Raw genomic sequence first — 24,107 nt, forward strand, 5'->3', positions numbered from 1 at the left:
GATAATTTGATTCCATCATGATAAAATTAATTTTAAAAATATATTTATATGTTGAGATTTTTAAAATAAATTTTATAAAAATAAATATTAGCTAATTTTTAAATATTTAATAATTTTAAAAATTAATATAAGATAATATTTAATAATTTTAAAAATATTTTTGAATATCTAATAATTAAAAGAATGAAAAGAAAAGATAAAATATATAGGTGAAATAAGAAAAACAAAATATTATAAAGAATTTCACAAATGTTCCAGTGTGAGAACGACCCGTTCTGGGCTACTTAAAAATCAAAATATTATAAAAATTAATTTTCATAAATATTCATTATTAAAATACTAATAATTATTAAAAACCTTTAAAACACTCTATAAAAGTCATTAACTATAAGAAGATAATGTCCACAAATATAAAATAAATAATAATTAACTAATTTAGTTATTTATTGAAAAATATCTTTCTAATTTCATAATTTTTAATTTTAAAATTTAAATTTTTAGTTAAAAATTAAAAATTTCTTATTTTTTTTAATAAAATAATATCCTTTAATTTCTTATTTTTTGTGCTTAAAAGCAAACTTATAAATTAATCTAATTTAGATTTATGAAAGAAATAAGCACAACCTAAAAAATGGAGATATTTTATTTTGCATGAAAGTTGTTAATATGACAGGTATTACTCAATCTTGTGTTTTCAAGTATCCTAATATTGTGAAAAATATGTTAGAATTGATTCAAATGAATAAATATTAGAACTATATATTCACATGTATCACAAAGAAAAAGGAAGGGAAATAACATATGAATTAATTGACATTGTAATAACTATCCACAGTCAACGGTAGAATGAAACACCATCAAATTAGCCTCAAACAACTCTAACCTCTCGTTTGTACCCTCAAGTGATAATTTACAAAGCATGCACACTCATTATAAAGTATACAAATTTTTAGACTTATAAATTTCACTTTATTATATAAATCAACAAGTTTAATATTTAAAAAGATAAATAAAAGTATATATAATTTCAATATATTATTGTAAATTTAATATAATAATAATAATTATTATTATTATTATTCATTTTTATTGAAATAGATCAATCTTTTAATATATTATAGTATAAAAATAATAAAAAAATTATTATAAAAACTAAAATTAAATAATTTAGTTAAAAAATAACTATAATTCATAATTTAATGTAAAATTTATTTTAAAAAATATTTTTAATAAAATTTGGAAATAAATAATAAAATAAAACCCTTTCTTTATCAGTCCCAAACCCCCCGCGCCTTACATTTCGCTCTGTCTCCCCAAAAATTTAAGAGTCCGCCGCCTAGGTTAGGTTTTCAATTCCATTTCTCTATTCTCTTCCTCCTTTCTACTCCATTCTCTTTCTGGCTTGACGTGCGTGCTCCTTTGCTTTTTACTTTCTTGCTCGTGTTTTCTCGTTAATGTTTGAGCATTTGCTTTCGTCAACAACAACGATGGTTCAGAGGCTCACTTACCGGAAGCGCCATAGCTATGCTACCAAATCGAACCAATGTGACACCCTTACTACCCCAACACATACATCATAATAATGTAATTAAATTAAGAAAAATAAACTTTAAAATTTGGTAAAAGGGTTCACATAAACTTCAAAAATCGTTCTTTAATAACCTTGAATATTAAAGATTTAGAAAATGAAACACAAAAGTTTACAAATTATTTTCAAAATGATATTTACAATTCCAAATCCATATAAAAATTCTTTCCTAAAAGTCCTCTGCCCCGATGTCACAATATGAGAGCATAACCCTTTCCCTTTAGAACTCAACACTATGAGTGCCTTCATCTTCACCTAAAAGAAAACCACATAAAAACAGGACGGTGAGAGATAGATAACATCATATATGAACATAGAGCTACCCAATTCCCACCCCACACCGTGCACCAAAATATCATCATTAAATATAAACAACAAATACATCTTATATAATTACCAAACATCATTTTTTTTTCAATCATACAAGCTTTCATACACATGCTCACTATATGCTCATACACATCTCCTCTCCTAAGAGTCTCAACTTGGCACTCCGCACAATGGGCGTACCTCGTCAATTCCCTTAGTTGTTGCCAATGCGGGCATGCCGTTCTCACACCCTCCCAAGGCCGGTATGTTGCACGGTTAAACACCCAGCGGCCCGTGCAAAGGCAATCCACCCACCGTTAAACCCTTTGTGGCCAGTGAGCTGCGCAGTTAAACACCCAACGGCCCACGCATGGAATGCCTCTCGTCATGGTCCCCCCTGTCTCAACCCCTCTCTGGGCCCAGGGTTCAATGTAATATAGCCACGTCTGGCTTCTCAAGCACCACATGCAACTCATAAGTCTCATGCAACTCATGCATCCCACGTAACTCATAATTAATGCATCTCCATTATATAACATCATCACATGTCAATAACAATCCATGCAATATCATCCTCACATGCTAGGTACCTATCATTAAGTTATCAACATCATAGATCACAAATTTCACATAATTCTTCACACACATCATAATATCTATGACATTCAGTTAATAATTTAACCATAACTCGAGATATACATATCCTTTCTAAGTGATCCCAACTCCATTAGAATCCTAACATCAATATCTACAACTTTCATGAAGAACACAAATCCTAATAAAGTCGTTTAGGTTACCATTCAGGGCTCACAAAAATTGATGTTGTGGTTCGCACACAGATTGGAAGGCTCAAATTGCAACTCACATACCTTGATCAAATATTAATATTTTTACACAATTCTTGTGTCTAAATGGTAGCCCCAGATGTCTAGTTTCTAACAAAACAAACGGAACTCGATTTGGATAACTACACAGAAAGATATCGCAAAATTACAAACGTATGTCAGGGTCCCGACGCCCGACGCCCAAAACTGGCGCTGAGCGCCCAAATCTCTGCCCAGACTCCCCTCTGTGCAATTAAACCTGCGTTTTACGAGTTCCAACAAGGTTTTTACCAATTTTCACTACTTCTACACCCCGTTGGTTCAGTTTAACTCCATTTATATTCTTCATACGTTCCAAATCAATCCATACACATCTCAAGCCTCAAAAATTGGTTTCCATTGGTTTTACAAAAAAAAATCTAAACTCTTCTTAACACATAAAATTCAAGTCATCAAATTTAAGGATAAAGAATTAACAAGAAAGCCCCAATGGAATTCAAAGACAATTCAAGAAATAAGTTCTTCCAAATGAATTAAGAATTTAGAACATCGATTGCACAGATAATCGTTCAGAATTTTAAATAGAGTTCCTAGAGGGACTTAGGGATTGCCCTCACTACCCGAACACCCCTATATTCTCATATGAAGAAACTCATCCCCCCGTACCTTAAGGATGATGAACGAAGGCCAACAGAAGAACGACGGAGCAATCTGAACACTTTACGCCTTCCTTCAAGAATTTTCTCCTCTTTTTTTCCCTAACCCTTCAGAACGCAAATGAGGCAGATAGGGTTAACACCACCTGACTCCTTTCTTAAAATTAATCCATTGGACTGGGTCAACCCAACCCATTTTCCTTCTCTTCTAACCCACTTCTAATTTTCCTCAAAATAATTAAATAAAATAAATACATGTATATTATAAAATATTTTTTCTCTATAATAATAATATATTTCTGACCCTAAATATAATAATATAATTTCAATAATAAAATATCATATAAAATCAACCTTCTCTTAAAACATATAAATATTTATTTAAGAATGCTAATAAAAATACTTATTTAATACGTACAAAATAATTGTCCAAAATAATAATTATTTAAAACGTACAAAATAATATTCCTCTATAATTATTAAAATAATTATGACCAAATACCATCTAATAATAATAATAATAATAATAATAATAATAATAATAATAATAATAATAACCTTTTTGAAAATTGGGGTGTTACAACCAACACCGGGTTGTTAAGACCCCTGGTATGCTTTTTCTTTCAATTTTTTTATGTTTTGTTTTTCCCCAACTGTGTGTTTTTCTCCTGATCTCAATTATGCTCCTTCGGTTGTTGTCAAAATCTGATTTCACTACAAAAAAAATGTTAAATAGTGGAGGTTATTTTGTGGAGGTTTCAAAAACCTCCTTAATTTATTAAAAACTACAATTTTTTATTTAATTTGCAGAGGTTTATAATCTCTATTAAATAAATATTATTTTTCCAGTTTCTGCCTCCAAAAAAATTTCCCTCAAATAAATTCCAAAATCTGGAATTTCCCTCTTCAACTTTACAGCTTACCTCTCCAAAAAACTAAAAAAAATTGTGATTTCCCTCCCTAAAAAATCACAAACCCCTTAAGCACCATAAGGGATGAAAGAACATCGCGATACCCAAATGCTCGACCCCAAATCCTCGAAGAACGTCGCGGTACCCAAACGCTCGTGAGGGATGAAAATCCTTTTTCTCATGCTCTCCTCAACAATCATTGTGCCCCTTTCTCAGGTATTCTTAACATTCCCCCTTCCTCCCTCTCTCTAGGGTTTCGCCTCATGTTTTCCCTTTTTCCCTTTCTCAAATTAGGGTTCTAGCGAGCATGGCGGAGGGTCCTGCGAGCCCCGGCTGCGGCAGCCACGAGAGTGGCGACCACAGCCCTTGCTCCAACGTCCACAAGCAAGACAGGTACCTTCCCATCGCCAACATAAGCCGCATCATGAAAAAGGCTCTGCGGGTGATGGGACGACCACGGCCTCGGTTCTTGCGCGCGAGATAATTAAGCTCGGGCTTCTAAGTGTGACTTCTTGGGCGTGGGGTTTGAAGGTGCCATAGAAGCTTCTGTTGAGGACTTCTTTGAGGTGCTGAGAGAACGCATTTATAAAATAGGAACGAATCTGAGAGTGCTTGCTGATAGTTATAAGAAACAGTGCTCGGCCATTGAGCTTCTCAAGATGTTGCTTAAGACAGTGGGTTTTAGGTGAGTTTAAATTCTTCTTGGTTAACTGTTTAGTTTGGTGAAAATAAATTTATGTTTATCTTAGTTCTCCAGATGACTTTTCTTGGCACCATGTTTGATTTTATTTTTTATTATTGTGGCAGTGATTGTTTCTCTAATGCGTAGCAGCTTGACTGGTTGTTCACCTAGTGATCTGGTCAAACAAAGCTATTTCAGGTCCCTTCTATAACCTTTTAGATAGACATTTGATATATCAAGATATTACCCATGACTGGCAGATTGAGTTCCTTTTTTTTAATAGAAGTTCTACCAAATATAGGGTGTCCAATGGAATTATAGGTCTCCCTAATCATGTTTCCCAGGGTGTTGGTTGCCAGCTGAGGGGGCAGAATTGTTATGTTGAAGTAAGTCTTGGCTCCCCTAGATCTGGAACTGACAACACATTTCAGCCCAACAAAATTAGTGTCAGGAATTTACCCAAACTTCATTTTGTTGAGTCTCCTATTATGGGATGAAGTGATCACATAATAGGAGCTAACCACCAACCAAATCAGCTACATAGCAAACAAATCTCATTAATTCACATGCTACTGTGCCTTGTCATCTTTGTTTTAAACTATTTTCTTTTTTCAACGGCCTCCTCTGTTTCATGTGCAATACAACCATCTTTATTTTTTTAATTTGATCTTATTTTTGTTTTGGATACAAATTCTTACTTTATTAATTGTTGCCACCTAAACTACAGTTCTTGGTGCCACTTGAGCTGCAACAAATTTAGTTTTGTCAGATGAATTGTTATATGTGCATTTCATTGTGCTGTCATATGAACCATTATACTTCAATTCCTAGAAGACCCTGTGATTCATACTATATTAATGTGAAACATACAGATTTTGGTTGCAGAATTGGATGGGACCATCCCTGCCTGGTTCCTCTTCCTTTCACTGGTTTCTTGGACTCTTGTATATTACATTATAAGATTAAAATGCTTTATAGTGCTTGAATGTTGGATTGGACCTATTTCATTTTTACCTGAACCGATATTGATGAGGACAATCGCAGGTGGATGGTTCATTTCATTCACCAGAATGGCATGCTGCTCGTTTGGCTAGCCTTAACACATCTCACACCATTACCTGGGAAGAGTACAAAAAGAAACAAAAGGTAATCTTTGGAAAACTTTTAATGTTCATTCTGTACCTTCTTAATCAGAAATCAGAATTAAGTGATTTAAAAGACATCTGTTGACTTTGTTTGCTTCTTAGTCTCATCCAAGCTACATACTTTGTAAACCTTTTATTATTTCAATACATGTCATTTTTTGGTTTAAACTTTGCATTATATCATTGTTTTTAACATTCATGCAGCACTATCTCTGCATTTATTTTTTATTGTCTACTGCCTAGTAGAACATACATCCTCTTGCACCTTGCTCTAAATTTGAGGATTGTGTATTGTATAAGATTTCAGATCAAATCAGTCTGAAATTTGGCCTGTTTCACTAAAATTTGTTCAACTTTTATTTCATTTTGATTCTCATTACCTATATAATTAGAATTTATTGATAAAAAAAAACCTGATGTTTGTCATTTGTCCATGTACAACAAGTATACATTTTTTCAGTAAATGTTTCTTCCTCCTTGCAGTGAAATGGTTGTATTATGCTCAGATGCTGATATATAAATAAATCATTGGGAAGGCTGAATATAATTCTTTTAAGAGTAAATTGCATTTCATTACCCAATGATTTGTTGAAATGACAGCGAAGCCCAAAGATGACCAAAAACTACTCCACATGAAAAGAAGCTTTTGAACTTTTATAGTGCTTGCGTTGCAAGATAAACTCAATGAAACTGTAAATAAGTTTTTCCAAATGCATGTTTTAATAAGTGTTTAATGAAGCTGTTTACCTAAATTTGCCTTTGGTATTTAATTAAGCTGTTTATCGGAACATGTCCTAAGTAGTGTGAGCAACATTCTTCTCCTATCATGATTTTCTAATCCTTACATAATCTGCAGATCCCACACTTGAGACTTGCTGAATACAAGAGGTCCAGATTGCCTAGGAACCGCAGGACAGTAAACCGGGCCTATGGAGGTGTATTATCTGGTGGAGTTGTTAGAGAAAGGTTTGTTGCACAAAAGATCATTTGATAATTATACTTGAAAACTTAATTTGTGCTCAAGAATTTTGACTTTCAATGGTGTTAAGTATGAATGTGGAAACTTAATTTGAAATTTATTTTATGATTCTGTGCTTTTTGGTCTTTTATATTTAGAATATGAAATGATTTTTAATGTTCTTGTCGGGAGCATGCTTGGTGATGCCCAACACGTTGAGGAGGTAAGGAGCTGCTTTAATCATCAAACTCTTTTGTGAGATTTTCAATTGGGTGCAATGTTTTATTGTCGGGAACCCCAAGTTCATCTGAATGTTTTATTTTAGATGACACCTGGTTTGTATGTTTGGTAACATTTTAATTGTGCAACACAATTTATTATTTAAGTTATTGTCTGCAGTTAGTGGTGTGCTATTTGATTTGGTTTTTTAAGTTATTGGTTGTATTGCCTTGACTTGACTTCAGTTTGCCTATTAAAAACTATTTCAGGAAAAAGTAGGATTTGGCTTGTCTCTAGATCAAAAGTAGGGGAATCTTGATAATTCAGAAACTGGAATTGGTGAGTACCTAAGTTGCTGGAGTTTTGTTATTGTGTTTTTGTATTATTTATTCCGTATATAGTTTTGAACCCACCCAGGCATGTAGTTTTGGTTGCAATAATTTATATATATTGTTCCTAGAATTTATTAAGTTTTACTTTTAGGTGTAATGTGTTGATGAAGTTATACTGTGCATTCATGTTCATAAGTAACATAGGAGGGAGTCAATATTGAACAAAGATATATTACTGAGAAGGTTTCTGATTTACTGAAGGTATTTATAACCTTTTTATCATTCAATTTTTATAATTATTACTGTTAGAGTTTTACTATATGAGAACATATGAATATAATATGTTGGACAATAGTAATGAGTTATTATATACAGTTGATTAATTGTACAAATTAAATACGCAAGATCTTGAATCAATAATTGTTCCATTAACATACTATAAACGCATTTTTCAATGATTGTTTGCATCTGATAGGATTATATAGTACACTTAGTTACTTGTTATTAAATTTCAGAAGACAAATGTTATTGTTTAGTCTAGAATAATAGGCTCTGGTAATCGATTACAAGACTTGGTAATCGATTACAACGGTTTAGTTTCAAGTTGGAAAGTTTAAATTCAAATTTGAAATTTTCATCTTCCGGTAATCGATTACAAGAAATGGGTAATCGATTACCAGAGAACCTTTTAATAAGTAAATTTCGAACATATGATTTTCATTGTCTAGTAATCGATTACATGTATAGGTAATCGATTACCAGACTCTTAAAAACAATGGTTTCCTCAAATTTAGTCATCAACAGTTAGTGAGGGATGAATCCCAGTTAGTGACGGATAAAATCCGTCGCAAATTGTGACGGAATTCTGGCGTCGCAAATTGTGACGGATTCTACTTAATTAAAGTCATCACAGTTTGTGACGGATTTAATCCCTCACAAATTGCGAGGGATTTAATCCCTCACAAATTGCGACGAATTTTTATTAATTTCTAAACATTTATTATTAGAAATTAAGGACGGAAATTATACTGTTTGTGATGCCTTAATTCCGTCACTAATTGTGACGGAGAAAATAATCCGTCACTAAATATTTTGTGACGCCAAATTTTGTGACAGAATCATTTCCGTCACAAATTCCGTCACTAATTGATTTGTGACGGATTTTATCAAAATTAGTGACGGATTTGTTCCCTCTCTAATTTTAATTTTTCTAGTAGTGAATCACGAGTTTGGTCTTCGAGTTATTTATACTCGCCCAGTCGGAATTTAACCGATCAATCACGAGTTTGGTCTTCGAGTTATTTATACTCGCCCAGTCAGAATTTAACGATCAATAACGAGTTTGGTCTTCGAGTTATTTATACTCGCCCAGTCAGATTTTAACCAATCAATCACGAGTTTGGTCTTCGAGTTATTTATACTCGCCTAGTCAGATTTTGACCGATCAATCACGAGTTTGGTCTTCGAGTTATTTATACTCGCCTAGTCGGATTTTGACCGATCAATCAAGAGTTTGGTCTCCGAGTTATTTATACTCGCCCAATCGAAATTTAACCGATCAATCACGAGTTTGGTCTTCTAGTTATTTATTCTCGCCCAGTCGGAATTTAACCGATCAATCAAGAGTTTGGTCTTCGAGTTATTTATACTCGCCCAGTCAGAATTTAACCGATCAATCACGAGTTTGGTCTTCGAGTTATTTATACTCGCCCAGTCAGAATTTAACCGATCAATCATGAGTTTGGTCTTCAGGTTATTTATACTCGCCCAGTCGGATTTTGACTGATCAATCACGAGTTTGGTCTGAACCATGAACCATATATATCAAATTGAAAATTTGATATTTATTGCTTACTTGTGCCTCGTTAAAAACCTTCTCAGTAAAAAACCCTTTCACACTTTTATAGGGATAAAATACTGAGCTAGGAAAAGAGTACACTTGATAAAAAACCTTCTCGATTTTCTGCTACTCTTTTATTGATATGTCCTTCCTCCGTCTTTATATGGCTCAAGGTGAAAGCTCTTACCTTCGACATTGTTTAACACTTTGCTCTTTCCAGTGCGACATCGAAATCACCTGACCTTAGTCCCTTTTGAAAGGCGATGACCGCCATCTTCTCGTCCAAGGATGCTATCCTCAACGCAACCTCGTTGAACCTTTGCAAGAAATCTTTCAACAACTCCTCGCGTTGCTGTTTGAGATCAAACAAGTCTGACATGATCCGTGATTTCTTCTTGTTGGCAGCAAACTGCGCCATGAAAAGCCGACTAAAAACGTCAAAGTCGGTGATTAATCGGTCAAGAAGACCACTAAACTAATCAAGGGCTGCTTTTTTGAGCGTGCCCATGAATAGCTTGCAGCGAATTTCTATGCTCCCACCACAAATCAGCATTTGTACTCGGAAATTCTTCAAGTGTTGACTAGGATCCTGGGTTCCATCAAAAGGTTCCATCTTGGGGACCCGATGATCCCTCGGGATGATTTCGGCCTCTATGGCCTCCGAGAAAGGTCAGAAATCCCTAGGGACTTCCATCATGACATCTTCCGCCGCCGTCCGAGTATTGGCTGTTATCATAGCCTGCATCTCATCCGCTCGCCTCTTGATCTCCTCATTTTCTCTCTGAATAACCTCTTCCCTTTCCCTGGATCGTGCATTCTCCTCTCTCAAGCCATTGATCAGCGCCATCATCTCCTCCATGGTAGGGTGTTGTGAGTCGTTGTTCGATGTGCCGCCTCTCGCCATAGTAAAGTGCGGGTTCTTCTGTGTTACTTGGGGCGAAGGAAAAGTTTCACCGTAGCCCCACGGTGGGCGCCAAAATGTTCCGGCCAAAGGGCGGACTAGGGTTTCTTCCTAGGTTAAGCCTTAAAGCCAGAGCATTCAAAAGTGTAATCTTCCCTATTAACTCTAGGGTTTTAGGTTTTATTCTTTTCTGTTCATGGGCCACCTGGGCCTTGTGAGCGCGAGGATTTCCATAACAATTTTCCTTAGGAATATTTGATTATCAAAGATCGGCTTTTTATCCTTGATTCTCGGACCAGTTCAAAGGGTGAGACCCACTCGGACTTTGGCCGACCATACCCTGGCCGAGCTCATCATGGCCGAGCACAGCCTGGCCAATCTCACCATGGTCAAGCACAGCCTGGCTGATCTCACCATGGCCGAGCACAGCCTAGCCGATCTCTTCATGGTCGAGCACAACCTGGTCGATCTCACCATGGTTGAGCGCACCCTGGCCGACCATATCCATGCCGAGCTTGTCTAGGGGGTGGGTGAGATCACGGTCCGACTAATCTTACCCATGTGAGAGGTTAGATCGCCTGTTGACCAAGAAGACCCATATTCAAGATTCATCGGATCAAAACCTGTAAAGGGTATTAGATCGGGATCTGACTGGGACGGTACAGATTTCCTCTGTCCTTAGAGGCAATTTGCGAACAATTTTCCTTTTATGTTAAGGTTTCCATAGATCCATCAAAGATTTATTTATTTATGAGTATAGGTGTACAAAGTGTAGAGTATGTCACACATTGAACCAGTATTTAGACTAGTTCAACGATCTGTCCAATTTTAAAAACATTCGTTATTTATACATAACACTCTATATTGGTAAGATAGTGTCCACTTTAGACTTACACCTTTACGGTTTTACTTTTACTTATCACCCAAAAGGTCTCTAATCATTAGAGTATATGTGGTTTTACAAACTTATTTCTTTTATTATTTTAACGATGTAAGACTTTATTTATATTCCAACAGCAAAAACAAATTTTCATGCACACTCAGGAGAAAGAAGTGGCAGCGTACACAATGGTTCAATAACTAGAGGATTGATGACATAATCCTTTAAACTATGCATCCTAGATGTGGATCTCTTAGGCTCTTTAACACCCTTGAACTTTAGAAGAGCTTATGGGCATATGAGCTTGTTTTGATAAACTTTTTCACAAACACTTTTAGGAGAGAAAAGTGCAAAAGAAAAATGAAATAAACTTCTCCATAAGTTAAAATTTTCTTTTGCATAAGTTAATTTGTAGAACCTCTCATTAGCTTCTCCAAAATCTTATTTTTAACTCATGCATAAGCTAGTTTTAGTTTATGGATAAACTTATTTTTTTCTTCCTATTTTTCTCTTCTAGAAGAGCTTCTTGAGAAGCTTGTCCAAACAAGTCATATATCAATAAACTTTTCCAAAAACACTTCTTGGAGGAAAGAAATAGGGGACCGTTTGGATAAACTTCTATAAAAAGAACTTTAAGGACATAAAAACAAGAAGGAAAATTAAAATAAATACCTTCTTAAAGTAAAACTAAATTATGCTTATGCATAAGATAGTGTAATTTTTTTGGAAAAAATATATGAAAGAACTTCTACAAATTAACTTATGTATAAACTTAGTTTTTGGATAAGTTTATTTTATTTTTATTTTTTTTTCTCCTAAAAGTATTTCTAGTTAGAGAATTTTATCCAAACAGGTCATAGGAAGGAAAAATAAAACAAAATTCTCTATATTAAAACTAGCTTATACACAAGCTAGTTTGTAAATTTTTTGGAGACACTATAAAAATGAGTTTCTATAAATTAGTTTATGTATATATTAATTTTAGCTTATAAAACTTTTATTTTAATTTTTCTTCCCAGTTTTTAGAAGTGTTTAAAAAAAAACAGTTTATCCAAACAAAATTATATCAATAAATAAATTCACCACACAAAACTACTTTACTTTCCCCCGCAACCTTCCAAAGGCCAAGGGTAATGTTAGGTGATAAGGAAAACTGGTACATATTTCATATGGTTTATACCATGATACCAAGAATTGGTACACTTTTATGAGACAAATTGAGAATATTCAAGGCGACTCTCGTCGCAATTAGAAAAAATAAAATAAAATCTCTTAGCACTATTTCAAATCAATCTAATTTGTTTAGATATAATTTTAGAAATATTTTTAAAAGCTTTATTGTAACACTATAAGTTGTAATAGTGTTATATTATTCCTAACTATTTATAATGTTGAGTGAGTTGTTAATTAGTGGTGTTGAGAGGATTGGGGGTCTAAGAATTTCTTAGGAACTTTAGTAGCGTTGAAAGGGGGGTTCCTTTGGGCAGAGATCCAATTTGATCCAAGAGGAAAGAGTATATAAGGTTTCTGTTCAAGTAGAGCCTCATATGTAAGATAATTATGTCTCATGTGAGAAATATGTAATATATAAAGGGACTAATAAATAAATAATTAAATAATTAAAGACTAAATCATAAATGGGTTTAATGGAGCATTTATGAGAATAATTGTTATTTGATGGAAATAACAATCTTTGGGGATTATAAATATTCACTAATGTGAGGCAAGGTCCATACCCCTGACAGAAAGTATTCTCTCAAACCCTAGCCATCACGAAAGATAGAGAGAGTAGAAAGAAAAGTCAAAGGGTGTGAAATCTTGGTTCTCTTCTCAAGAAGATCAAAGCACTCAAAGGATCAAAGGAGTTTTCTACTATGGAGAAAGGTACACACTTTTTTATTATTATGTGAGTATCATGAATTTCAAAGATCCTTTAATTTTCTATAATTGATGTATGAGAAAGTCATAGAACTTACATGTGGTATCAGAGCATAGTTTTGAAATTGAATGATTCTCCGTGAATGATATGTGTTGTAAAATTGTATAATTCTCCATGAATGTTATATATATATATACATATATATGATTTTGCAATGATCCAGAAGACATTGTCAAATCAAGAAATTTCAAGCAATTTTTTCTCACCAGAAGTGAGATAATTGTACAATAATGAAAAGAATATTTTCTCACCAGAAGTGAGAAGAATATTTTCTCACCAGAAGTGAGATAATTGTGCAACAATGAAAATAAAAGGATATTTTCTCACCCGAAGTGAGATAATTGTACGACAATGAAAATAAAAAAATATTTTCTTCACCTGAAGTGGGAAAATATTATGAAAAGTGAAAAGAAAAATGATAGATAAATAAACGAATATTATATAAGTGTTATGTTTGATCCTTTGAGTACCACCGGAAGTGGAATAATTCTATCAAGGTCATTGTTGCAATATTATGTTTAATTTTCCGCTGCATGTTGTTTGTTTTGGATCATGAATGTAATTCTTAATTTTGAAATATGATCAATATATTAAATTTTACATTATCGAAATCCTAGTGGTAATCGCGTAAGAATTATTTTCTTGAAAGTTTCCTTTTTTTTTCTAAAAATACTAAATTTGTATTTCTAATTGGAAAGAATTGATTTTTAAATCAAATCTTGGAATTAATTTTATGATGAATTTGTTAGTCACCAAAGTGGCCAGATTTTATATTTATTTTAATTCCAAATTAATGGTGATTTAATTCAATTACCCATAGAATAATGGATGCTAAATAAAATAATTGTTTTTTTATGGGTATATTGAAATTCATTATTATAAGACATTTATGTATCGCCCAAAGGTTGATTAGTTGTTCTCATAATCAATGAATATAATTGTGTGTGACTTATATGTGCTATTAGATTATTTATATATCCAAAGGTATTAGATAATTCTAATTGGTGCATGTTTAGTTGCAATATAATGATTAAATTTATTAGCATCATTATGTTTGTATGTTGTATGTTGATGTATCACCCAAAGGAGAACATCAATATACTATTAATTGATGTTTGAATATATTATATGTGTATCATGTATTTTATGTCTCAAAACACTCATATAAAATTTTTTATTATGCAGTATCTGTTCCCAATTCACTAAATTCTCTTGTAGCGTCTGTTCCAATTTTTAATGGGTTTAATTTCTCTGACTGGAATGAGCAAGTCCAATTTCACCTCGGTGTTTTGGATCAAGACCTTGCTATATTGGAAGAGAAGCCTGCTACTATTACTGATTCTAGTAGTAATGAAGAAAAAGCCTATTATAAAGCTTGGGAAAAGTCTAACAGACTCTGCCTTATGTTCATGAGAATGACTATTTCTAACAGTATTAAGACAACTCTACCCAAAACTGAAAGTGCTAAAGAATTTATGGGTTTTGTGGGAGAGCGCTCTCAAACAGCTGATAAGTCACTTGCTGGGACACTAATGAGTACACTGACCACCATGAAGTTTGATGGTTCACGTACTATGCATGAGCATGTCATTGAGATGACAAATATTGCAGCAAGACTTAAGTCCTTGGGAATGGCTGTGAATGAGAATTTCCTTGTACAATTTATTCTTAACTCATTACCGACTGAGTATGGGCCGTTTCAAATGAGCTATAATACCATGAAAGACAAATGGAATGTGCATGAATTGCATAGTATGTTGGTTCAGGAGGAAACGAGACTTAAGAATCAAGGAAGTCACTCAATTCATTATGTAAGCCACCAAGGGAATCAAGGAGTTGGAAAGAAGGTTGTTAAGAAACATGATAAGGGCAAAAAGCCATTAAAGATTAATGAGGCATCTGTACCAATCCAGAAGAAAGCATCAAAGGGTAATAATTGCCATTTCTGTGGGAAATCTGGACACTTCTAGAAGGATTGCCCAAAACGTAAGGCTTGGTTCGAAAAGAAAGGTAAGCTTAATGCTTATGTATGTTTTGAGTCAAATTTAACTGAAGTTCCCCATAATACATGGTGGATCGATTCTGGATGTACGACTCATGTTTCTAATACGATGCAGGGATTCACTACAATCCAAACCATAAGCCCAAATGAGAAGTTCGTCTTCATGGGGAATAGAGTGAAAGTTCCAGTGGAAGCATTTGGGACTTATTGTTTAATCCTTAACACTGGACATCATTTAGATTTATTGGAAACTCTTTATGTACCTAGTTTATCTAGAAATTTAGTTTCATTATCTAAACTTGATGCTATTGGATACTCTTTTACTTTTGGTAATGGATGTTTCAGTTTATTTAAGCGTAATCATCTCATTGGTACTGGTATTCTTTGTGATGGTTTATATAAATTGAATTTAGATGGTTTGTATGATGAAACCTTCTTGACTCTGCATCATAACATTGGTACTAAACGTAGTTTAGTAAATGAACGTTCTGCTTTCTTGTGGCATAGACGTTTAGGCCACATTTCTAGAGAAAGAATGGAAAGATTAATAAAAAATGAAATTCTTCCAAATCTAGATTTTACGGATCTAAATATTTGTGTGGATTGTATTAAAGGAAAACAAACAAAACATACAAAGAAAGGAGCTACAAGAAGCACTCAGCTTCTTGAAATTGTGCATACCGACATATGTGGTCCTTTTGATGTCAATTCTTTCGGAAAGGAAAAATACTTCATTACCTTTATAGATGACTATTCACGTTATGGTTATGTCTATCTATTGCATGAGAAATCTCAAGCAGTCGATGCCTTAGAAATTTACTTGAATGAAGTAGAAAGGCAATTAGACAAAAAAGTGAAAGTTGTAAGATCTGATAGAGGTGGTGAGTATTATGGAAGATATAATGAAATTGGGCAACACCCAGGTCCATTTGCTAAACTTCTTCAGAAACGTGGTGTTTGTGCTCAATATACAATGCCAGGTACACCACAACAAAATGGTGTATCAGAAAGGCGTAATAGAACATTAATGGACATGGTTAGGAGTATGTTAAGTAATTCAACTTTACCCATATATTTGTGGATGTATGCCTTGAAAACTGCCATGTATTTGTTAAACAGGGTTCCTAGTAAGGCAGTTTCAAAGACACCTTTTGAACTGTGGACTGGTAGGACACCTAGTTTAAGGCACCTACATGTTTGGGGTTGTCAGGCAGAAATAAGGATTTATAATCCACAAGAAAAGAAATTGGATGCAAGAACAATCAGTGGATATTTCATTGGTTATACAGAAAAATCAAAGGGGTATATGTTTTATTGTCCTAATCATAATATGAGAATTGTCGAAACTAGAAATGCAAGGTTCATTGAAAATGGTGAAGTTAGTGGGAGTACAATTCCACAGAAAGTGGAAGTCAAAGAAGTTAGAATGCAAGTTCTTTTGACTTATGCCTCTAGCAATAAAGTAAGTGTTCCTCTGACTGTTGAGTCAAACAACAATGAAGAAGAGCAACACAATAATGAACCCATGATTCATAATGAACCTATTGTAGAACAACCACAAGAAATAACATTAAGAAGGTCACAAAGAGAAAAAAAACCAGCTATTTCGAATGACTATATGGTATATCTACATGAGTTAGAAACTGACTCAAGTATTAATGAGAATGATCCAGTTTCATTTTCACAAGCTGTAAGTTGTGATAATTCTGAAAAGTGGTTAAATGCCATGAAAGAAGAATTAAAATCCATGGAACAAAATGATGTTTGGGACCTTGTAGAATTGCCAGAAGGTTGCAAGAGAGTTGGTTGTAAGTGGGTCTTTAAGACTAAACGTGACTCTGATGGCAACCTTGAAAGGTACAAGGCTAGACTTGTTGCTAAGGGTTTTACTCAAAAAGATGGCATTGATTACAAATAGACTTTTTCACCCGTCTCACGAAAAGATTCTTTTAGAATTATCATGGCATTAGTAGCCCATTATGACTTGGAGCTACATCAAATGGATGTGAAAATCGCCTTTCTAAATGGAAATTTAGAGGAGAATGTTTACATGGACCAACCAATGGGGTTCTCGGTTGAAGGAAAGGAACACATGATGTGCAAATTAAAGAAATCAATATATGGACTTAAGCAAGCTTCCCGCCAATGGTATTTAAAGTTTAATGATACCATTGTTTCCTTTGGATTTAAAGAAAACATTGTTGATCGATGCATATATTTGAAGGTCAGTGGGAGTAAAGTTATATTTTTAATTCTATATGTTGATGACATCTTGCTTGCAACTAACGATCTTGGTCTTCTTCATGAGACTAAGAAGTTTCTCTCTAGTAACCTTGAAATGAAAGATATGGGCGAGGCAAGCTATGTGATAGGAATAGAAATATTCCGAGATAGATCACAAGGACTGTTAGGCTTGTCTCAGAAATCATATATCAATAAAGTACTAGAGAGATTCAGGATGGAAAAGTGCTCAGCATCGCCCGTTCCAATTCAGAAAGGAGATAAGTTTAGTCTCACTCAATGTCCTAAAAATGACTTGGAACGAAAACAAATGGAAGCAATTCCGTATGCATCAGTTGTTGGGAGTATCATGTACGCTCAGATCTGTACTCGACAAGATATAAGTTTTGCAGCTGAAATGTTAGGAAGATATCAAAGTAATCCGGGAATGGAACATTGGAAAGCTGCAAAGAAAGTTCTGAGATACTTACAGGGAACAAAGTGTCACATGCTTACATATAGGAGGTCTAATCACCTTGAGGTGATTGGATATTCAAACTCTGATTTTGCTGGATGTGTGGATTCAAGAAAATCCACTCTTGGCTATGTATTTATTTTAGCTGGAGGAGCAATATCATGGAAGAGTGCAAAACAAATAGTTGTTGCTTCATCGACTATGGAAGCTGAATTTGTAGCATGTTTTGAGGCTACAATTCAGGCTAATTGGTTGCGGAACTTTATTTCAGGGCTTGGAATTGTCGACAATATTGCTAAGCCGTTGAAAATGTATTGTGATAATTCTGCAGCAGTATTTTTTTCTAAGAACGACAAGTACTCTAAGGGTGCTAAGCATATGGAATTAAAGTACTTTGCCGTGAAGGAGGAAGTTCAGAAACAAAGAGTGTCAATAGAACATATTAGCACAAATCTTATGATAGCTGATCCTTTAACAAAGGGATTACCGCCCAAAACATTTATTGAGCATGTTAAAAATATGGGCATTATTGTTACTAATGATTGTTGAGTATCATGTTTATTTTATATTAAGTGATTGACATTTTGAGCTCATCAATGATATGTTTCTGAGTACCTGTTTTCTATGGTTTTATGCATATTTGTGTTAGAGTAATGTAAACAGGTGTCATCTTGAATAAAGATATAAAGTTGGACCAAGTATGTGCTCCTTATTAATGATCATATTAAGAAGAAGACTTGTTTGTAGTACATGGAAGGGACTATGTCGATTAAACTAATGTACAACCGCCATGACTCAAATTAGTTCATATTTTTAAATATGAAATTATGATGAACCCAATGTATAAAATGATTTAGCCATTTTAATGCGCATTATGTTAATTTAATTAATTTATTTATTTGTCCGTTGTGAGAAATGTCACATGAGTCAAGTGGGAGAATGTAAGATAATTATGTCTCATGTGAGAAATATGTAATATATAAAGGGACTAATAAATAAATAATTAAATAATTAAAGACTAAATCATAAATGGGTTTAATGGAGCATTTATGAGAATAATTGTTATTTGATGGAAATAACAATCTTTGGGGATTATAAATATCCACTAATGTGAGACAAGGTCCATACCCCTGACAGAAAGTATTCTCTCAAACCCTAGCCATCACGAAAGATAGAGAGAGTAGAAAGAAAAGTCAAAGAGTGTGAAATCTTGGTTCTCTTCTCAAGAAGATCAAAGCACTCAAAGGATCAAAGGAGTTTTCTACTATGGAGAAAGGTACACACTTTCTTATTATTATGTGAGTATCATGAATTTCAAAGATCCTTTAATTTTCTATAATTGATGTATGAGAAAATCATAGAACTTACATGTGGTATCAGAGCATAGTTTTGAAATTGAATGATTCTCCATGAATGATATGTGTTGTAAAATTGTATAATTCTCCATGAATGTTATATATATATACGTATATACGATTTTGCAATGATCCAGAAGACATTGTCAAATCAAGAAATTTCAAGAAATGTTTTCTCACCAGAAGTGAGATAATTGTACAATAATGAAAAGAATATTTTCTCACCAGAAGTGAGAAGAATATTTTCTCACCAGAAGTGAGATAATTGTGCAACAATGAAAATAAAAGGATATTTTCTCACTCGAAGTGAGATAATTGTACGACAATGAAAATAAAAGAATATTTTCTTCACCTGAAGTGGGAAAATATTATGAAAAGTGAAAAGAAAAAGGATAGATAAATAAACGAATATTATATAAGTGTTATGTTTGATCCTTTGAGTACCACCGGAAGTGGAATAATTCTATCAAGGTCATTGTTGCAATATTATGTTTAATTTTCCGCTGCATGTTGTTTGTTTTGGATCATGAATGTAATTCTTAATTTTGAAATATGATCAATATATTAAATTTTACATTATCGAAATCCTAGTGGTAATCGCGTAAGAATTATTTTCTTGAAAGTTTCCTTTTTTTTTCTAAAAATACTAAATTTGTATTTCTAATTGGAAAGAATTGATTTTTAAATCAAATCTTGGAATTAATTTTATGATGAATTTGTTAGTCACCAAAGTGGCCAGATTTTATATTTATTTTAATTCCAAATTAATGGTGATTTAATTCAATTACCCATAGAATAATGGATGCTAAATAAAATAATTGTTTTTTTATGGGTATATTGAAATTCATTATTATAAGACATTTATGTATCGCCCAAAGGTTGATTAGTTGTTCTCATAATCAATGAATATAATTGTGTGTGACTTATATGTGCTATTAGATTATTTATATATCCAAAGGTATTAGATAATTCTAATTGGTGCATGTTTAGTTGCAAAATAATGATTAAATTTATTAGCATCATTATGTTTGTATGTTGTATGTTGATGTATCACCCAAAGGAGAACATCAATATACTATTAATTGATGTTTGAATATATTATATGTGTAGCATGTATTTTATGTCTCAAAACACTCATATAAAATTTTTTATTATGCAGTATCTGTTCCCAATTCACTAAATTCTCTTGTAGCGTCTGTTCCAATTTTTAATGGGTTTAATTTCTCTGACTGGAATGAGCAAGTCCAATTTCACCTCGGTGTTTTGGATCAAGACCTTGCTATATTGGAAGAGAAGCCTGCTACTATTACTGATTCTAGTAGTAATGAAGAAAAAGCCTATTATAAAGCTTGGGAAAAGTCTAACAGACTCTGCCTTATGTTCATGAGAATGACTATTTCTAACAGTATTAAGACAACTCTACCCAAAACTGAAAGTGCTAAAGAATTTATGGGTTTTGTGGGAGAGCGCTCTCAAACAGCTGATAAGTCACTTGCTGGGACACTAATGAGTACACTGACCACCATGAAGTTTGATGGTTCACGTACTATGCATGAGCATGTCATTGAGATGACAAATATTGCAGCAAGACTTAAGTCCTTGGGAATGGCTGTGAATGAGAATTTCCTTGTACAATTTATTCTTAACTCATTACCGACTGAGTATGGGCCGTTTCAAATGAGCTATAATACCATGAAAGACAAATGGAATGTGCATGAATTACATAGTATGTTGGTTCAGGAGGAAACGAGACTTAAGAATCAAGGAAGTCACTCAATTCATTATGTAAGCCACCAAGGGAATCAAGGAGTTGGAAAGAAGGTTGTTAAGAAACATGATAAGGGCAAAAAGCCATTAAAGATTAATGAGGCATCTGTACCAATCCAGAAGAAAGCATCAAAGGGTAATAATTGCCATTTCTGTGGGAAATCTGGACACTTCTAGAAGGATTGCCCAAAACGTAAGGCTTGGTTCGAAAAGAAAGGTAAGCTTAATGCTTATGTATGTTTTGAGTCAAATTTAACTGAAGTTCCCCATAATACATGGTGGATCGATTCTGGATGTACGACTCATGTTTCTAATACGATGCAGGGATTCACTACAATCCAAACCATAAGCCCAAATGAGAAGTTCGTCTTCATGGGGAATAGAGTGAAAGTTCCAGTGGAAGCATTTGGGACTTATTGTTTAATCCTTAACACTGGACATCATTTAGATTTATTGGAAACTCTTTATGTACCTAGTTTATCTAGAAATTTAGTTTCATTATCTAAACTTGATGCTATTGGATACTCTTTTACTTTTGGTAATGGATGTTTCAGTTTATTTAAGCGTAATCATCTCATTGGTACTGGTATTCTTTGTGATGGTTTATATAAATTGAATTTAGATGGTTTGTATGATGAAACCTTCTTGACTCTGCATCATAACATTGGTACTAAACGTAGTTTAGTAAATGAACGTTCTGCTTTCTTGTGGCATAGACGTTTAGGCCACATTTCTAGAGAAAGAATGGAAAGATTAATAAAAAATGAAATTCTTCCAAATCTAGATTTTACGGATCTAAATATTTGTGTGGATTGTATTAAAGGAAAACAAACAAAACATACAAAGAAAGGAGCTACAAGAAGCACTCAGCTTCTTGAAATTGTGCATACCGACATATGTGGTCCTTTTGATGTCAATTCTTTCGGAAAGGAAAAATACTTCATTACCTTTATAGATGACTATTCACGTTATGGTTATGTCTATCTATTGCATGAGAAATCTCAAGCAGTCGATGCCTTAGAAATTTACTTGAATGAAGTAGAAAGGCAATTAGACAAAAAAGTGAAAGTTGTAAGATCTGATAGAGGTGGTGAGTATTATGGAAGATATAATGAAATTGGGCAACACCCAGGTCCATTTGCTAAACTTCTTCAGAAACGTGGTGTTTGTGCTCAATATACAATGCCAGGTACACCACAACAAAATGGTGTATCAGAAAGGCGTAATAGAACATTAATGGACATGGTTAGGAGTATGTTAAGTAATTCAACTTTACCCATATATTTGTGGATGTATGCCTTGAAAACTGCCATGTATTTGTTAAACAGGGTTCCTAGTAAGGCAGTTTCAAAGACACCTTTTGAACTGTGGACTGGTAGGACACCTAGTTTAAGGCACCTACATGTTTGGGGTTGTCAGGCAGAAATAAGGATTTATAATCCACAAGAAAAGAAATTGGATGCAAGAACAATCAGTGGATATTTCATTGGTTATACAGAAAAATCAAAGGGGTATATGTTTTATTGTCCTAATCATAATATGAGAATTGTCGAAACTAGAAATGCAAGGTTCATTGAAAATGGTGAAGTTAGTGGGAGTACAATTCCACAGAAAGTGGAAGTCAAAGAAGTTAGAATGCAAGTTCTTTTGACTTATGCCTCTAGCAATAAAGTAAGTGTTCCTCTGACTGTTGAGTCAAACAACAATGAAGAAGAGCAACACAATAATGAACCCATGATTCATAATGAACCTATTGTAGAACAACCACAAGAAATAACATTAAGAAGGTCACAAAGAGAAAAAAAACCAGCTATTTCGAATGACTATATGGTATATCTACATGAGTTAGAAACTGACTCAAGTATTAATGAGAATGATCCAGTTTCATTTTCACAAGCTGTAAGTTGTGATAATTCTGAAAAGTGGTTAAATGCCATGAAAGAAGAATTAAAATCCATGGAACAAAATGATGTTTGGGACCTTGTAGAATTGCCAGAAGGTTGCAAGAGAGTTGGTTGTAAGTGGGTCTTTAAGACTAAACGTGACTCTGATGGCAACCTTGAAAGGTACAAGGCTAGACTTGTTGCTAAGGGTTGTCGCCACCCGCCGAAACGGACCTTGGCATTCGCGACGATGGTTGGACTCTTTTTAAGTTTTGAAAAATGATGGATTGTTAGAACGACTTATTCTCAAACTGAGACCTCATCGAACTAACAATTTTATTAAATGATTCACCAATCCATGTTAATCCCAAGCGGGACCCTCCATGGATTAGTGGTTTTCGCAAAAAGAAGGGTTCTTGTAGTCGCCACCAATGTTTTACTCAAAACATTGGAAAAAGGGATAAGGCAATTGATTTTCGCAAATCTACCTTGGCCATTACACCAGAGTTGGGTAAGGGAGTCGGTTACGTGCGGGGAAGGTGTTAGCACCCCACAACGCCCCTTTCGGGTTCCCTATGACGGATTATTTCATAAATAACAGTGTAAAATTACTAAATTACCCCTATTTATTAGAAACGATTATAAGCGGAATATTTACATGATGAAAATTCTAAATATGCAATGCAACAATCAGAAAGCGGTAAAAGAAGGGATTTGGAAAAGAAACCTCTGAAGCGTGCTTTTATATATTTAAACAGAAATTAGGAGGCTTTTTGGCGCTCCTTCCCACTACACGCTCGCTCGTTCCTTCCCTAAAAATTAATTTTTACTATGGAAATCAAAAAGATTTCCCTTCGACTAGTTCGAATCCTCAAGCTAAATGCTCAGAACTCAAGAACTTTGTCGGATCGGCTCTCGGAGAGACTTCTAGGGCAGAACACTGCTCAAAAACCCCAGAATACTCAGCAAGAGGGTCCAAAAGTATGGAAAAAGTGTCCAAATGTGTGGAATGACGTCCAAATGACGTCCTATATATAGGAGTGAGGTGCAGTACGGCCTCTGACATCAATACGGCCCGTACTGAAGTTTTGAACTACAGTACGGCCGTATTGAATTCAGTACGGCCGTACTGAAGTTCAAAAACTTCAGTACGGCCGTATTGGTTTCAGTACGGCCGTATTGTAGTTCAAATTGTTCAGTACGGCCGTACTGAACTTCTAG

At 34.0% G+C, this 24,107-nt stretch overlaps 2 protein-coding genes and 1 long non-coding RNA gene across 3 annotated transcripts; all 3 read left to right on the plus strand.

Annotated features, from left to right (window-relative positions):
- The first annotated feature begins 5,425 nt into the window (after positions 1–5,425).
- Positions 5,426–7,879, plus strand: LOC145956894 (uncharacterized). The gene is made up of 2 exons (XR_014433256.1): positions 5,426–7,631; positions 7,776–7,879. It is a non-coding gene; the product is annotated as an uncharacterized LOC145956894 (long non-coding RNA).
- Positions 7,880–13,119: 5,240 nt separating this feature from the next.
- Positions 13,120–15,154, plus strand: LOC109794082 (uncharacterized). The gene is made up of 2 exons (XM_083073670.1): positions 13,120–13,129; positions 14,370–15,154. Exons 1-2 carry the CDS (start codon positions 13,120–13,122, stop codon positions 15,152–15,154), a joined length of 795 nt encoding a protein of 264 aa, XP_082929796.1.
- Positions 15,155–19,147: 3,993 nt separating this feature from the next.
- LOC145957416 (uncharacterized) lies at positions 19,148–21,180 on the plus strand. Its single transcript, XM_083073671.1, has 2 exons — positions 19,148–19,157; positions 20,396–21,180. Exons 1-2 carry the CDS (start codon positions 19,148–19,150, stop codon positions 21,178–21,180), a joined length of 795 nt encoding a protein of 264 aa, XP_082929797.1.
- The last annotated feature ends 2,927 nt before the right edge of the window (positions 21,181–24,107 follow it).

The sequence above is a fragment of the Cajanus cajan genome, chromosome 4, assembly GCF_000230855.2.
Source record: "Cajanus cajan strain Asha chromosome 4, NIPB_CcT2T_4, whole genome shotgun sequence".
NCBI classification, from domain to species: Eukaryota; Viridiplantae; Streptophyta; class Magnoliopsida; order Fabales; family Fabaceae; genus Cajanus; species Cajanus cajan.